We start from the raw sequence: 17432 nt of genomic DNA, 5'->3' as shown, positions 1-17432 counted from the left end.
ATCAGGTAGAATGTTTATTTCGCGACTGTTGGAAGTTTTCTTCGTGCTCATTAGATTATATTTTTATACATAATATAAAAAATAATAGTCCTATCTCCGTGAGAAAATAAGAATTGCAAAATAAACATTCTAAGCGCAGGAAATTTGACATAGAGTGTGTGTACACTTGTGTAAGTATGTGACTCTTTTAAAAGTACGTACAGTTTGTTAATGTTATTTATTATATATTAAAATATTATTTTGTAACACACATTAAGTTTCCCTTTGCCCGACCTGATTCATATGCACAGGCGAGCACATGGAGAACGGTTGCGCGACGCCTAATGAAGTCACGTCGTTATGCAGATATTATGACGACAGTTTAATTGTTTAATACGTTAATCGCGACGCGCGACTTAATGAGCGGCATCGAAAACAGCCGGCCTTTACTCCCACGCACTTATATATTGCAGAAAATATCGTACATACAGATACGTATCCCTGATGTGCTGAAGGAAAAAGTTTCTTTCCATTATAGTCTCGAGTAACTTGGAGCTGCAAAAGAAAAATTGGAAAAGATCCTTGAAAGTCTAGAAGGCTTAAAATTTCTTTAAGCCTTAATAATATCATATATTGTTAAAAATGAATAAATTATCAATAATAAATGACGTTAGAGTCCGCGTTAGACTGATGTTGAAGAACGTAAAAAGGTCTGAGCTAAATCTTGGAGTTTAATAATATTTCAATGTGGATTTATATTCGTATCCAGTTCTGTAAACTGCGCGTCGGTGTAATAAATCTCTAGCTGAGGTGATGTTTTTCATAATAGATTTTTTACAATGTTTTAATGTGTTTATTAGCATCAATATCAATAAATCGCTTGTTAATTTAATTTGTAATATTAATATTTCAGTTTCAGTTTAAAATTCAAAACTGAAAATTAAATCGGCGAGCAGTTTACAAGACTGGATATGTATATAAATTAACATTAAAATATTAAGCACTAAGATCTAGTTCAAGTCGAAAAGACATATGCTTTCTTAGTTGTGAATAAATTATATTTTATTTTTCATTTCTCGCAAATTATATTTGTTTCTATGTATTGCAATTAATTTTATTAAACCGTATATGTATAAATTGATTCAAATTTTGTCAAAGCAAATGATATGAAATTAATTAAAGAGGCAATTGCTTTTTTTAGGCAGACACAGAAGTATTTAACTTATCTGCAATTTGTAAATATAACAATTAGAAATAAAGTTGTTAGAAATGTTTCGAATTAAAATCGATAAATAATTTAACACACATTTTTTTCGGTAAAACTCTGCCGATCAGTAGCGTTTCTAAGACGGCAAAAACCAGTATATGCGATATTTATCGCTAAAAGTGGTCTTTCAGCTTGCAATTCCGTTCATCTCACATGAAAATCGCGTACGACATCATTCGAACTGAGAATCCGACGACCACATTCAGCGGTGAATGTGGGTTATGAATATTAATTCGAGTCCTCAGCGGTGCCATGGTATTGGCTCCTCGGTGATTCTCTCTCCTCAAATGAGCATGCAGGTAAACAAACAAATGCACGGCACGCGCATAAATGGAGAGAGGAGCAACGTGGATGGAGGAATGCGTGAAACGACAGGGGAAGAAAGATCGACAACAGTGGTGCCTAAAAGAGATTTTACGGACCAAACATTCTGACGTTTGTTACAGAAAACTGACTTTAATAAGATATATTGGCAAAAAATCGTCCATTGATCAGTAGTTGGTCATTTTTTGCCTCTTAAGTCTCAATAAGACATTATATTACTTTATGACAAGCAAGGACATTTCTTTAGAAGAAGTCAGGTTGTGTATTATACCTGTTTTGTTTGCATTGAAAAAAAAATATACGTATTCTTCATTTAGTAGATCTTTGTCTCGTTTGTGTATAAACAGAAAATTACGAAAAAACATAAAACATAAATTTTCGTTCACTTCCTCTAACATTTCATCACGTAGAGACCACCCAATGGGCGCAAACTAAAAGTAACATAATATCAATATTATAATTTTGCATTCAACAATATAAATATATTTTCTAAAACTTTTAGAATGAATCCCACTCTGAAGAATGAAATGTCACTCTTAAAGACTAAAAATTGAGCCACTCTTTGTGGCTCAATTTTCACTCTTTAAAATGAGATTCCAAAGAATTTAGAGAGTAATGTAACACATGGTATTACATAACAGTTAGATTGTTGAGTACAAAATTATAACATTGCTGTTATGTCACTTTTAGTTGGTGTCAACTGGAAGTACATGGAGCGAGAAAATGTTGCGAAGGAGAGACGTCTCGACTTGCTGATCACTCCCGGAGTATTTATTTCTAGTTCAAGCCGCATAGAAATCTCAATCTTCGCATATACGCAATGTTGTAATCGAAGATAGATCGAGACGGACGCCAAACAACCCTGTAAAAAATGTTATTTTTTAATTATCTGCAAAATCACTTCTCGCTTGTACTCATCTAGATAAATAAGAAGCTCCGTCATCTCGTCGTGTTAAAATTAGAGGCTGCACAAAACGAGAAAAATTTAACGATTTTCTAGCTCAATCTGCAAATTCTGAAACGCCCATAGATCGATTTTCTGCGTGTTATGATATTTAAAAGAGCGCTTTCAAAGAATATCGATTTATCATTCCGTGTAAAAAGATTTTCTAGTAAAGAATAAATCAATAATCGCCTTGAAGATACGCCTCTCATTCTGTGAATTGAAATTACGTGAGTATGTGTGTTTGGATATATTATCTAGATGAAACTTTGGGAAAAAATTCAGGTTTCATCTACCTAGGCACCACTGCGCGCCGTGGCGCAGCTGTGTGCACCGTCGTGTGTGTCGCGCGTCTCGGTGTGGGTAATGTTTTTGCTCCAGGGAAAATGGGAACGCGTGTGTGGTCTAGAGTCGACTCCCCTCGCTAGTCCCCGAGTATCCTAGCAACGTGAAACGCCAAGGCGCCTCCGCCAATCGTCTCCAAGTCTCTGGCGCTTCGGCCCTTCTCGGTTCCGCTCGGCTTTGACGTCACTTTGGCGCGCAGTAGCGCATCGATCGAGGGCGGATCCATCCGTTTAGGATCCAGCTGTCCGATCGATCAATCGAACATAACCGTCATACTTTAATTAATAGAGTACAATAACGAATTTTTTTATTTATTGATTTTAATTTGATTATTAGCCAATCGATACGAAAGTCGATATTACTTACCCACATTTTCGCATAATTTTTGCTTTTAGTCTCACTTACAATTAATCATTTTGCAACTTTTTCTATATTTTCATAAAGACAGATATATCTTGATATTTTTCAATTATCGTCATTTAAATTTTATATAATAATATTAGATAATTAGACGTATCGAAAAAAAAAAAAAAATAGTGAGTTATCATATAATTCTAAATGTTCGCAGCTTTTCGATAATTTCATATACAATTGTTCTATCAACAATCTTTATACCATCTATTTGTAAAAAAGAACAATGCGAGTGTATAATATGAAAACCCGTAATAAACTATAATTATAAATAAAAAAGATTGTAACTATCATATTTGATTTTTAAGTTTCATAGAAGATAAATAATTACAAGTGGAGAACGATAAGAATAAATGAAAAAGAAAGAATTATTTTCAATCAAAGCAGATCTCGATGCCTAATAACACAGCTTTAAGTTTAAAAAATTGATCAAAGTTGTTCTTCTCACATTCGACAGCGACTGGTCAATTTTTTAGATAATGACTTAATCAGGTTTATTGTATAAAGCCCATAAAAATGAGCGTTGAGCGTGAAGAGGGAGTCGTAGAGTTGTACTCTAAATACGTAATCGGAGCGGACAGAAGCTGATTTGGGCAGCGCGCGAGCGATACGGGGGCCCTTTGCGGACGGTACGCGGGGCCCGCGGCTACGCACGAGCCTGGATGTTTGCGCACCCGAGAGCCGGAGCGCTGAGCAGGAGAGGGGAGGAAGCCGTCAACTATGGCCGGCGCGGCAGGCAGGCCACGAAAGAAATGTGGCAGCGCGTTTCGCTTAGTACCGACTTAGACTGCTCTAAGTGGCGGTCGTGTGAACGCCGGTGTCCGCCGTCGCACTTTCACGCCGGAGCACGCACCACCAGGAGCCCGCATCAGAGGCCCGCGCAGAGGGCCCGTCATACTCTGCGAACGCGACTACGGCAGTGGCAACGACGACGCCGACGACGACGACGACGGCGGCGGCGGCGGCGATACTCAGTGCCCTCAGTGGTGACTGGTGACAGTGTGACACAACACGGCGGCAAGCCGGGCCCGGAGCGAAGGGCCTTAACCGAGAGATACCGTGGATTGTACATATTCGGCGCGGTGACACGTGATCGTCGATCTTTTACGTGCGATTGTACGTAAGGAGGAAAGAAAAATAAAACAAACAATTGCGTCGTGCGATATATTTTTCCCTTTAACGTGCGCGCGCGCGCGCGCCCTCGCCGGGCGTTCCTCGAGCTCCGTGTAAGCGAGAGGCGGCGAGAAGAGATCTGAGATAGAGAGAGCGACGGAGAGAGACGTATTTACGTACCGCGGGTAACCTAAAAACCGATCTCGGTCCATCTCGGTCCGGCGCGGCGTATAGTGCCGAGCGGCGAGCGCCGAGCGCGCTGCGCGATACATCGCATCGGCAGGACGCGCGCGCATGCGCGCCACTGCCCGCTGTCCTCGTGCGCGAATTTCGAGCGTGGCTCACGGGGGAGGGGGGTCACGTGTTATCGTTCCGTTCCGGGGAAACCGCCAGACAGTGTCAGTGAAGAAGTGCTCCTGAAAAGGTGTTGCGATTTTTTTTCGGCCAGTGGAGTGTGCGAGAATACGCGTTTTCGCGCGCATCGATTCGTTACGTCCTCGTGCGCGAATTTCGAGCTTCGGGAAGGGCCACCGTTGGTTCAGAAAAGACAAGATCGCCCGATTCCCCTCCTCCAAGAAAATTAACAAAAAGGACCGATATATTGAAACGTCAAGTTGGTTACCTCGAGGGTCGTCAGGATTTTCTTTTAGCGAACCGCCACGAGAGATCGATGAGAAACTAAAAAGATTCCCTCTCGTTCGAAAGAGTTGGAAAGTGAAAGAAAGAAAGACGAGCGAGTTCGGAAAGTTGTAATCGCGCGTGGCGGTCGAATGCATGACAGATCATGGTTTCCGTGTCCGGACCCATATCCACGGGGATCCTAGCGGGACGCCTTTCTGGATCGCCGGGCTCGCGGCAGAATGCTGACGCGGAGGGCGAGAAGGACCTCAAGGCAGCGGAACGCACCAGAATCCGGCACGAATCTGATCTTTACGTCAGGCCCAGCTGGACGGACGCCGCGATTGCGTTGGATCAGCTCGAGAAGGTGAGAACTCGTTACTATTCACCTATTATCCCCGTTCGATCGTCCTCCTCCTGTCCTCCCTCCTTTATTTCTACCAATGTAGATTTACGTCAATCTCGGAGTTTAACTCACTTTTTGTCTTTTTCTAATTCTTAGGCTCTGTTTCACGACTCACGGTCGACTCTTAACCGAGGTTCTACTTATTTCTCGTCTCTTTCCATTTCTAACATTAGAAAGAGATGAGGAATAAGTTAAACCTCGATTAAGAGTTAACTATGAGTTGTGAAACAGGGCCTTAGAAAGAGATAAACCGAGATTAAAGTTAATCTTTAGTACACACGATGATTTGCCAATCGTTTAGTAAGTACTGCACATGATGGGTCATTCACGTCTGTAATTAATTTTTATTATTTTAACAAATATACAAAAATTATTAAGGCCTATGTTTTACACAACTTACGGTTAACTCTTAACCGAGATTCAATTTACTGATTCTAGAATTGGAAAGAGATAATGAATAAGTTGAACCTTGGTTAAGAGTTAACCGTGAATTGTGAAACTGGGTTTAAGTGATTCTGAAATACATTGTTAAAATTTTGTGTTGAATTTTTAACATATTTTCGTGTTAATTTAATGAATTCGTTATTTGAATAGTTTGTGTTAAATTGATATTCAACATTTCTTGTTAAAAGATTTACGTGCTCCATTTAGCATAATAATTCGATAAATTGTTTTTTTTTTAAAGTTTGAGAAAAGTTTGTAGAAACGTACGTTGAAAATTGAAAATACAATCCGAATAACATTTGCGTAATTATTACCCGAAATCGATACATTAAATTATATAAAGCTAACATCTGACAGTCTGTATTAAAAGAACGAAGAAATACTTGAAATAGTATGTAACATTCGTTGAATCAAACATTTCTTGTATGGGCATTTAAATCGCCTCAGTTAATTCAACGATATCATTCGAAATGAAAAAAAAAAATATGTTTGTGAAATGAAACCGGAACCAAGTTTATCCAATTAACAGCGAATGGGCGAGTAATTTGATAAGAAAATTCGAAATCGTAGATATTCAGCAAGCAGTAAGAAAAATCCAGCTCTTAAAAGTCGATTGCCGCTTATCTCCAACATTATTTACGCGTGAAACACTACGTTAACGAACCTATTTACGTTCCTTAACGTAGATATCAGGGACGGCTAATTAAGACGATGAGATAATTTTTCCAATACGCCATGAGATATGAATATCGCTATCGATTCTTATTACGCCAAATAGGTAGACGTAGGATAATAGTTCGACACGGCATCGCGTGGCCCTTCGGTATGTGAAGATAATTGCGTTAACTCAATGCAAATTATATTAACCGTTGGCGATAACGGCGCCGTTATTTCCTACTGGGCATCGCGCTATCTTCGATCGGCGATTAACGAGGCGTACTTTGACGATCGAAAATGCGTTTTAACGGCGGTTAGCGCTACTCGACTCTTATCGCCGTCGTCGGTGAAGCTGCCTCGAGAGCGGTATTATCGATGATGCCTCTACAGTCCGTTGCCACTGCCATAAAATGATACTCCTTGAAAGAGCAACGAATCTCTTCGTCTCTTCATTCCGTTCGTCGTGTCTTAAATCGTTTAATTGTGCCATAAGGAAGTTTATACTGGGTGGTCCATTGCCGGAAAAGTTGAGTAGAAATGATTCGACACGAAAGAAAATACTTCACGGTTGAACGAAATTTTTGTATTCGGAAGGTTTGCTCTTGAAAGAACATTTTTTTAATTAGTTTTCTTTTCTTAAATCGACGAAGATATTAAATAATTATAAAGAAGAAACTTGGAAAAGCTAAGCTATTTATTTAGGTCCACCTTTCTGATTCATGAATTGTCTATTTACGAAATGCTTGCATTACTATTCCTATACACGTACATGTCCATTGCATATCAAGTTTCCAAGGGACTAAGCTATGAACTGTAACGCAGCGATTGATGAATGGAGTGTTTACATTCGAAAATTTTGGAAGAGAAATTTTAAGTGGCAGTTTTTCCTTTTGATGAAAACGGTGTTAAAGAAAAAGTTGCAAAAAGTAAGCTGTTTGTTTAGGATCACCTTTCTATCTTTTTCAATGTATAATAATTCTGTTTAAAAATATCTTTCCCATTGTCACTGATTTACGAATTGTTTATTTTTAAAAACTGTTTATCTTTTCGCATTAATACCCATTCACGCACACAATTTAGCCGCAAACAGGCCAAGTCTCTCCGGAGCTATGCGACAACTGACGAGCTGTGAACTTTTCACATACGCGGGTGGTCTCGAGACGTGTTTTTTGAAAGTACCGGATCGAAGGATCAACTTCCTGCCTGGGCCCGCGGGATCCAGACGTGTCATCCCTAGCAGTTCTTCTGTAACTACTGAGATCTCTTGGGACCTGTCGCACACGGAATCGGGAGATCGGATTCCGAGATCTTTCTCGTGGACGAAAATGTGCGTACGGTACCGCGATGCCTTTCGAGGATGCCTGTTTCGATCCGGAACGATCACGCGTTAATATCGATTCGCTTTCCTTCATCGATCGGACCCGAGAGCTTCCATCAAAATTGCTGCACGATCTCGTGCGACCGTTATCTCGTTTTTCGTAAACTCTGATACCTCTCGTTTATGAGGGAATATCGTTCCAGCGAACTGACAGAAAAATTAAATTTTGTATTACAATTATCATTACAGAGCTGCCACGAAACTGGAAATTGGGAAAATTTGAGAAATGTCAGGGAAATTAAAGAAAGTTATGGAATTTTAGGACGAGAAATTTGTAAAAACTCTGTATTATTGTCTCTTTATCCTATTTTTATAGGTTGTACACTGAATCTCTGGTATTTTGAAATAATGGAAAATAAAAATTACCAAACTTTCACATGTTAACAAACTTCTCTTGGTGGAATAAATAAGTATGTTTGCGTTGCTTGTATTTTTTACATTCAATATTTTTGCTTTCTTTCTTTTCAACGCTCGAATATTTATTTATCCCGTTTTAAAAAATTTGTGCAAAAATTTGTGGGAATTTCAAACAACGCGAACAAAAAAAAAACCTAATATATTCTTAATATATATTCCCTAGAAGAAGAAATCCAAGTGATTTCAAAGTGTTTGGTAACATATGGAAGTTTGGTAATGTTTAGTAAGAGTTTTTTTTTTGGTTAACCTTTAAAATCGCCAGAAATATGTACTCTCTCAAACTCGTTAAACTGAATTGTTATTTTGAAGAGTGAGGTTCCACTCTTAAAGATTGAAAATTGAGCCACACTTTCAAGACTGGCATATAATTTTCACTCCAAAGAATTTAGAGAGTATGATGTGTTCGTTTCTTATTTCTCATTATTGCAAAACATCGAAGATTTATCGCGTACATCCAGTGTTTTGACAGAAACATCGCGTTTCTAAAATGCGATGGAGTTATAGATAGCAGATGCTTACGATTTTTATGTTCGTTTTACAAGAACGCTGAATGTCCACGTTTTCTTGCAATAATATCTTCAATTTCCGTCTGTCCGCGTCATGTTTAAATTATATCCGTTTACTGTGACGAAAGGATGTTACATTAAATCCACGTTGGTGCTATTTTCAATTGCGTTCGACGTATCTCGGCCGATGGTCCGAGAAATGCGCACCTATAATAAGAGGCGAAGCGAGTAGCAAGCCTCGCGAACTTTTTGCTCGTGATAGTCGCGCTGGGTGGTCGCACGAGCGATTTCCACATCGCGGATGTACCGGGTCGTCTCGTTGAAATCTCATATTTTCGCTCGTATCTTCGTCTAAACCAATTTTAGCGATATTAGATCGTAATTTTCGGTAACAATGATATTCTACAACATTTCTAATACTTACACGTTACTATGGCAACGTTAAGTAAAAATTTTTGGTATTCTCATGATTTTTTTATTATTGAAAAAACAAGGAATGCAATACCTTGCGAGTAAACATCGATCGAAATGTTAGTTAAGATAACTAATTGTAAGTAAAAACTGATACACTGTTTAAATAATATTCCATTCGAATTAATACTCGTTAAATTTACAATTTTTTAATCGATAATATCGGCTTTATACTAAAATCTAAACCAATACGAGTTTGTACTAAAATCCGATATGCAGTCCTAAACTTTAACCAATAGCGTGTTTTTCAAATTTTCGCAATTTCACCCTGAGAAAAAGATACTTGAAAGTTTACTTGTGAGAAATATATTTATTTCACTAAAGTAAATCTTTATTTATTAAATACAGCGACATAAAATTTTATTCCTAGCAAATAAGCCATCTGTTTTATTTTCTATAATAATTAATGAAATATATTTCACCGAAATGTATATATTTCGTCATCGCAACTGTCATCGCAAACAAATTTGTTCATAACTCATAAATATCGAAGAAAACGTACGTCGTAAATAATTTGTACTTCGCAATACTTTGACATTTTTCTCTCGGTGCATATATTATCGACCAAGACGTGATACAAGGGATGGAGAATTTTTAAGATTCCATGTCGCGGCAATTCGCGCGATTGCACAATCGCGAAAGCGCCGATCACCGGTAGAAAAGAAGTGGTGACAGTCGGCGGGAGATAAAAAGACTAAAATTCGAGGTCGATGCTCCACTTTTCTTCCCGACGAGGCGGCTCGGCCGAAGAAGAGCCTCTTCGTGCTTCGCGTTTATGCCGAATGAGTCAGTGAGTCAGTGGCCCCGGCCTCCACAAGGCGAGCGTGCGTATGTGTGCGTGTGCGTGCGTGCGTGCGTCGTACGTGCGGAGACGCATGCATACGGGCGTGTTTCCTCTTCTTCGTCTTTTTCTCCTCCACAAAGAAGAGAGACTGACTCCTCCGGAAGGATTTATGTGCGGGATGATAATGGAACGTGATGAATTAGTTTCGTCGGTGCGCCGGGGAGTATTGAAGAGAACGCGTGCATGTGGAAGCATGGCGTGTTTCGCCGAAAATAATGCCATCAACCCGGTTTTTGACGTTGTCGTTGTGTACCTCGTCTCGTCCCCTTCAGAGTCGACTTAATTTAGAGCAATTAGCTCGATAAAGGCACTTCTTTACATTGATAAAATAAATAATATTTTAATGCGGAGAAAGAAATTAGATAAAATTACATATGTTTACTGATTTAATTTTATTAAAGAAATTTTCAATCATAATCTTATGTTTTATTTAATTTGTTACATGTGTCAAAGTGTTGATTAATCTTGAATATTTACTAGAACGATTTTAGGCAAAGAATGACTATCAAGAAAAAAGATACAAAAAAAAAGATTTAATTCATTGAAAGATCCAATATAAGTAAATTGTCTACAAGCCTCCGTGATTGTGCTGATAATATATTTATAAGTTAAGATGCACAGAAAAAAAGACTATTCTTAAATCAACCATAATATACTCATATATAAGCAAAAATATTGTAATCTTGCTTTAAAAATTTTAGTCTTGAATTTGTATTGACGTAAGATTTTTAATTGAGCAAGTCTTGAATTAAGTGCAAAGTAATACTTGCATCAAAACAAATTTAATCAAATCAAGATTGATATCTTTGAAGCAACATTATAATTTGCTTATATATGAGTATATTATGGTTGATTTAAGAATAGTCTTTTTTCTGTGTAATTCCAAAATAATTGGAATGTACTTTGCGAATTATATCTTAGCGTAATTATATCTTATAAATATATTATTACCCTTCCTTTCGTCTGCACCGCTGTTTGTCACTAACGTCGCGTCTGCAAGGTCTTTCATGTCAGTATCAAATTTCTCCTATTAAATAAAATAATTATAAATATAAAACAAGTATCTAAATTCTAAATTATAGATATTAATATCAAAAAATTTCTTTAATATTTTTTTTTTTTAGAAACAATAAGATATTTGTGAAGCTCACTAAATAAGCAAAAAAAGAGCATTTGATTACTGTATAATACTTATTACAATAATTTAAAATAAGTTTGACAGAGAAGTCTGACTTCTTCCAATCTTCTTTTTCGTTTTCCTCGCAATATAAAAGTTTTTTTTGCGTATAATTGCATTCTAAAGTTCGCGGATTCGTTTGTCAATCCGATAATGGAGTTTTCGCTTTTAACGGAACGATCGAAACGCGGCGCTGAACGCACTGATCAGAATTGATTTATTCTCATTGAGAATGCAACTCGATCGCGTCGGATCAACCTTGGCCTTGCTTGCATCGCACGCAACAAGCATGTGTACGTGTGCGCGCGCTCGCCGGCGTAGCCCGAATGTTTACAGAATACGTGGATCCGTTATCATCACTGCGTCACACATACGAGACCGCGCGCCGGAGTTCATTTACTCCAATTTGTTTACGTTCACGAGGAACGATTCAACCACGGGGTACTGGCCTCGACCTGCTGCATCTTGGTGTTCATATATAGTTCACATATGCGGGACTATTTCCTATGGGTATCAATTGTTATATTGATAAACGGAAAATGTTTACCGTTTGTTTAATACGATTTCAAATATTACTGATTGCAGTAATAGACAAGAGAATTTTTTAAAAGCAAGAGAATTAAGAGATTTCCTGAAAATTGTCTCTCTCTCTCTCTCCCTCTCTCTCTCTCTATTACTATGTTTTTTTATTGTGCATATAATGGGATCTTATTTTTTATGAATATTTTTTCATAAATATAAATACAGTGAGAGCAAAAAGTGCAAGGAAATTTGTTATAAAGAAATTATTTGTAGAAAATAAACATTAATTAGCAATTTTATAAAACGAATACATTCTGTTCTAACATAAAAAACGAGCTTCGCACATATTCCTGATTTTAGAAACTAAATTTTTCTTCTGTACGAATACTTTTTGAGCATTCAAACAATACAATTTTTAATTTTCGCTTATTTTTCAGATGATATATTTCGTATAATTAATACACATCATTTTGATATATATAATTTTAAGAAACATACAGTCTATTTTGTTCTTTATGAATAAATTGTTAATTATTCAACAAGAAATGATCGTTAATTAAACGTCGAATCGACGTCAAATTGGTATTGAAATCGAATTTATATCGATTCGACATCAATTCGATGACTCATTTCTTTATATATATATTTCTTTTTAAAATATCGTACTCAATCAACGTAAAAAATCATTGAATTCCCGAATTGATAATACTGTATATCTCATTTTTCTCTTTCTTTTTATAAATTTTATTACTCTCTAAAATCTTGGGAGGAGAATTTAATTTCTAAAGAGTGAAATTTCTCTCTTTTTTTTTACACGAGCCACTCCGTTTCAACTCAATTGATATTCTTTATCATTTTTTATAATTAAATTCCAGTCGAAAAATTTTAGAAAGTAAGAAATTAGGCAATTATTTTTAGAATGCAGGAATAAAAATTATTTTTGCAATTTAAATTTACAATAATTATAGAAGTTACATTTTTTTTATCGAATTAATATTCAAGAGTAAATTTTTATTAGGCTAAAAAACAACTTTACCCCTATAATAAAATTCGTAATAAAATCTCAAGAATGGAATATACTTATCGTTAATGATCTGACAGGATCGATTCGGAGATCCGACAATTTCCAATGTCGTCGAGCGCGACGTTTACGACGGAAATCTATCGACCGGCTCCCAGCACACGCATCGCTCGTTGCCACCGCTGATCCGAGACGATCGCCCGTAAAGATCACGATCGAAGATAAATGCTGAATTCCAGCGGCACGAAATAGCGTACGGGCGCACTATTCCGTAATCTGTGTCTTAATTTCTAGCAGCTGAAAGCGGTCGTCTTCGGTGTGGCTCCACAATACCCGGGTATTCACGCACGCGCATATGTGTGAGAGTGAGATTAAAGGGCGCCGACACTACGTGTGAGAGACTTCCAACACTAATAATACCTACGAGAGGGTGGAGACGTGCGGCGCGCATACCGCCTCGAAGGCGACCCATGGAAACTCGTGTACAGGGTGTACCAGAATGTCCTATCGAACACGATTCAAACCGGAAGACGAATTAGTTGGATTTTTTTTTAATATCGTAGATTGATAGATGCGCGTGCGTCTTTGAGAACGAGTTGGAACAATCCTGGATGATGTGGACATAGATAACATTATTTCTGTATTCCTTTCTGTTTAATTTTTATCTTTAAGATACATTAATTTTTTTAATTAATTATATTAAATAATATTAACTTCAATAAATTTTTTTTTAATTAATTTTTTGTTTATTAATAATTAGATTCATACGAATTAAACTTTTATTTTTCGCATATGGCTTATGTATTTTATTTCCTCCGGTTTAAAAGATTTAATATTGAAAATTGAAGATTTACAATGAATGTTTCTCTTCAAATTTTCATTAGACAAGACTTAATCTAGAATTTATCGTTGGGAGGACATACGGTAGTTGTGAAATATGTGTACAGGGTGAGTCACGGAACTGGGACAGACGAGGTACCTCTTTCCTCTGGAAGCAATTCAAGGATGGGGAGAGAAGGGAAGACAAACAGTTTAATTCTACTTTTCCGAGAAGTTTACCTCTCCATAGTCTGACGGCCGGGGAATGCGGTTGCATCTCTTCTTTTAAAAACCATACCAACACGTGTAACCCGTGTTTACCTTAAGATTGTCCTGACGTATGTTATTCGCTTGATACAAAACTCTTCAACTTATATATATTTCATTGATTTTGTATCAAAGTTAATTTTATTATACATTTTATGTAATATAAGAAGACTCGATTCAATTCTGCCAACAAATTATATTTGAAAAGGTTTATTACTTTTAATAAATATAATTGATAGTTTTACAAATTAACTAAAAAATTATATCAATTTAAGATGACCGTATAATGCACACAATAACATTGTCATCTTATTTATGTGGTAATAAAATAGTAGTAAGAAAATAATTATACATTGTAAAGAAAATTGCCTATTGCTTGTTTTAATTTTTCAATCTGTCTCGAATATTTCGCACTCTAAACATACAGGGAATATCACGAAGAAATTTTATGTAACATATGATTACGGGAAATTACACGTTAGAATATAGGAGTAACTATCTCATTACATGAATTATGGTACACGAAAGATCATCTTCAAACAACACGCTAGACGATTGAAGTTATTAATTTTAATCAGTGTTAATGTATTTAAAAGAGCTTTATTTTTCACCTTCTTTCCTAATGTAACAAATTTTAATGAAATATTCATAAAATCTATAAAGATATCCGCTATTAAGCAATTGATTCGCAAACTTTCCTCGCTGATTTTCTTTTTTTATGGAAATAAAAAGCAGATAAAAATTAGTAATCATGGATTTTCAAAATTTTTAAGTAAAAAACTTTGGCCGAGATGTATTTTTTTACAGAATTACAATAAAAAAAAATTGGGTAGCAGTTATGTAATTTTTTCTTTAAAATAAAAATTTTTTTTAATACTTTCGATTACATCTACAAGTCTTTTCAATTATAATTTATTAACAGAATAAACTCAAGTCTTCTTATTACATAAATTATATAATAAATGGCAAGTAATTTCAATGAAAAATTAATTAAATATAAATAAGTTGGAGAGTTTGGTATCAAGCAAATAATATACGCCTGACAGTCATTTCGATCAACTCCGAATAACTTAACCAGCACTATTTTATTAAATAATACGAATAAAACTATCAAATTAATTAATAGAATTATATTTAATGTATCAAAAAAAATTAAAAACAATGAACTATATATTAGAGATGTTTTGTTTTAAGTAATGCCGATCGTCGATTAAAGTTAATCCTCGAGTTAATGGGAGTTTGCCGAAATAGCCCTGAGTAATCCTAAGGTAATGGAGACATCTTTCACTTTTCACCCTAGGAGGTCTAGGGAAAGTCAAAAAAGTTACATGATGATTACCATGAAGTTGAATTCGCACAGATGCAAAATGACAATACGAGCTTTCTCATGAGTTCGACTTTCATCAACCGGCAGGAAGCTTTCACGCGTTCTTAACACGTGAAAAATCTTAAAGACACCGACCGTCACGCTTTTCCTCGAGTTTCATAAGGAACGAGAAGGAGGAGTGTGCCGGACATCGATGCGCCTAGGGGTCGGTCCGTCCCTTTCATCCTTGCTGAAGGATACACGCCCACACAAGCTGGCGTCATTCGGACGCCTTTCATCTTCCGCCTGTCGTACGAGGTCCTGTACCTGGCTCCCGTTCTATATACATGCATATGGGTGTGTCTAAAGTCCTTAGAATGTTCAAATAGAGCTCTCCTTGCACTCACAATTTTGTGTTAAAAGATCGATTCGATTCACGTCCTCTTCTCGAGACACCGACTATTTCTTTAGGCTGACAACGTTATTATCACGAAGATTAACGTATCATTGATTTTCCAGAGAAAACTTTTTTGCCACCTTTAATTTTTAATTTTCGGACATTTTTTCTATTTTCCTATTAATTTTTATGCAATTCTTCAAGAATCTTATAGAAAAATATTCTGAATGAAATCGAAATCAGAGAACCTATTAATTTCTGTATAAGAATGAATTGTATACTCTTACATTCCAGGCCAAAAGTTTGGTAACACTTAATTCAAAAAAAATTGACATTTTTTACTACTTATTCAAATATCCATAACAATATGTATTTTAACATTAATTCTTTTAATTCAATATCAACAATAAATGAATTATTGAATCTGAAGAATTATTGTTTAAAAAACATATTATTATGGACATTAGAGTAGATAATTGAGTAAGTAATTTTCAAAACTGTTAATTTTTCAAAAGTGTTTTTAAACTTTTGACCTGTACGTCTTTAAACATCTATTTTTTGCTCGCCAGAATTTTTTTCAATTTTTTATTAGAAACTCTAGAATTTTTTGAGGGGGAAATCAAAACTATATATTGAAGTATTGAAAATAGAATGATAACTTTACAATGGGGTTGCTGTCGAAATAAAAGGGGGGTGGGGGAGGAAGAACAGAGTACTCGCGATTATCATCTGTCTCGAAATCTCGTTACTATCCGCAATTCGACCTTTGGATTTCCCTTTCGAATAGACATCGCTGTGGAATTCTTCGGTCGATTAGAGCGCCGGCCGGATCGAGTTTCTTGCGGACACTTTCGAGCCGTACCTACCGCAAGAATCTCTTCGTTTATCCGACATGGCGTACCGCGGTGAGTTACGTGCACGCGCACGCGGAGTATTCTGGAATTCACGGCGCGCGATTGAAAGAAATGAAAACCGAAGAAACACACACGCGAACCTATGACGTTTCACGAATTGTGCTAATTTTCATTAAGTTGCGATAAGGTTTTTAGCTTTGTAAACTTAACACCCCTTCAATATCTTTGATAGTAAAAAATTAAATTTTTTTTTATTGGCCCTCGTAATATAACAGCTACACTGTTTTTATAATGTGAAATTATACCCAATTTGAGTTATTTTTAATCAGTTCTGTATTAAAAAAAAAATCATTCCCATAAGTCGCTGCTACCCATTAAAACAATAAAATTGAACAATTTAAGAAAATGTATTAAATTTAGCTGAAATTTATTATTTATTAAATGTGTACATTAATATGGACGATATTTATTTTGAAACTAACTATAGAAATGGATTGATTTACATTTTGACGTACATGGAAGTTAAGAATATCAAAATGTTATTAAACTCAAAGAATTGGGTTATCATTGCTCTTTTGATCTCTAACAGTGTAATCCACGTTTAAAATCGATGATTGTGTATTGTGTGGACGGTATAATCGACGGGCAATAAAATAAGAGAATCGCAACGAGAGTGGAGATGGAGGAGACACAAAGAGCCCGACGAGGTGAAGAGGGTGAGAGTGTTCCGAGCGGGCGATCAGCGCTCGTCTCTCGAGGAGGGTACTCTCGCGAGAGAAGCGAGGCGGCCGCCGCCGCGCTTAACGAATTTATGTTACTCGTACTTTTAATGTTTTTTATGGCGCGACACGAGCTGCGCCGAGAGATAGCAGACAGCATAACAGGATCTTATGTCAACGACGGTGGTCCCGCGCCGCGAGCTTGTAATATGTAGATACTGCCCACC

General features: G+C 36.5%; 1 protein-coding gene across 1 annotated transcript in view; it reads left to right on the top strand.

The window, feature by feature from the left end:
• The first annotated feature begins 3996 nt into the window (after nucleotides 1–3996).
• Nucleotides 3997–17432, top strand: part of LOC108766029 (protein patched-like) — a 17747-nt gene continuing 4311 nt past the window's right edge. Inside the window, exon 1 of the mRNA XM_018515047.1 lies at nucleotides 3997–5367. Within this exon, the coding sequence (XP_018370549.1) occupies nucleotides 5167–5367 (201 nt within the window). The 5' untranslated portion in view covers nucleotides 3997–5166. The remainder of the gene's footprint in view (nucleotides 5368–17432) is intronic.

The sequence above is a fragment of the Trachymyrmex cornetzi genome, unplaced genomic scaffold (genome assembly GCF_001594075.2).
Source record: "Trachymyrmex cornetzi isolate Tcor2-1 unplaced genomic scaffold, Tcor1.1 scaffold57, whole genome shotgun sequence".
NCBI lineage: Eukaryota > Metazoa > Arthropoda > Insecta > Hymenoptera > Formicidae > Trachymyrmex > Trachymyrmex cornetzi.
This window is presented reverse-complemented; position numbering and strand designations above follow the sequence as displayed.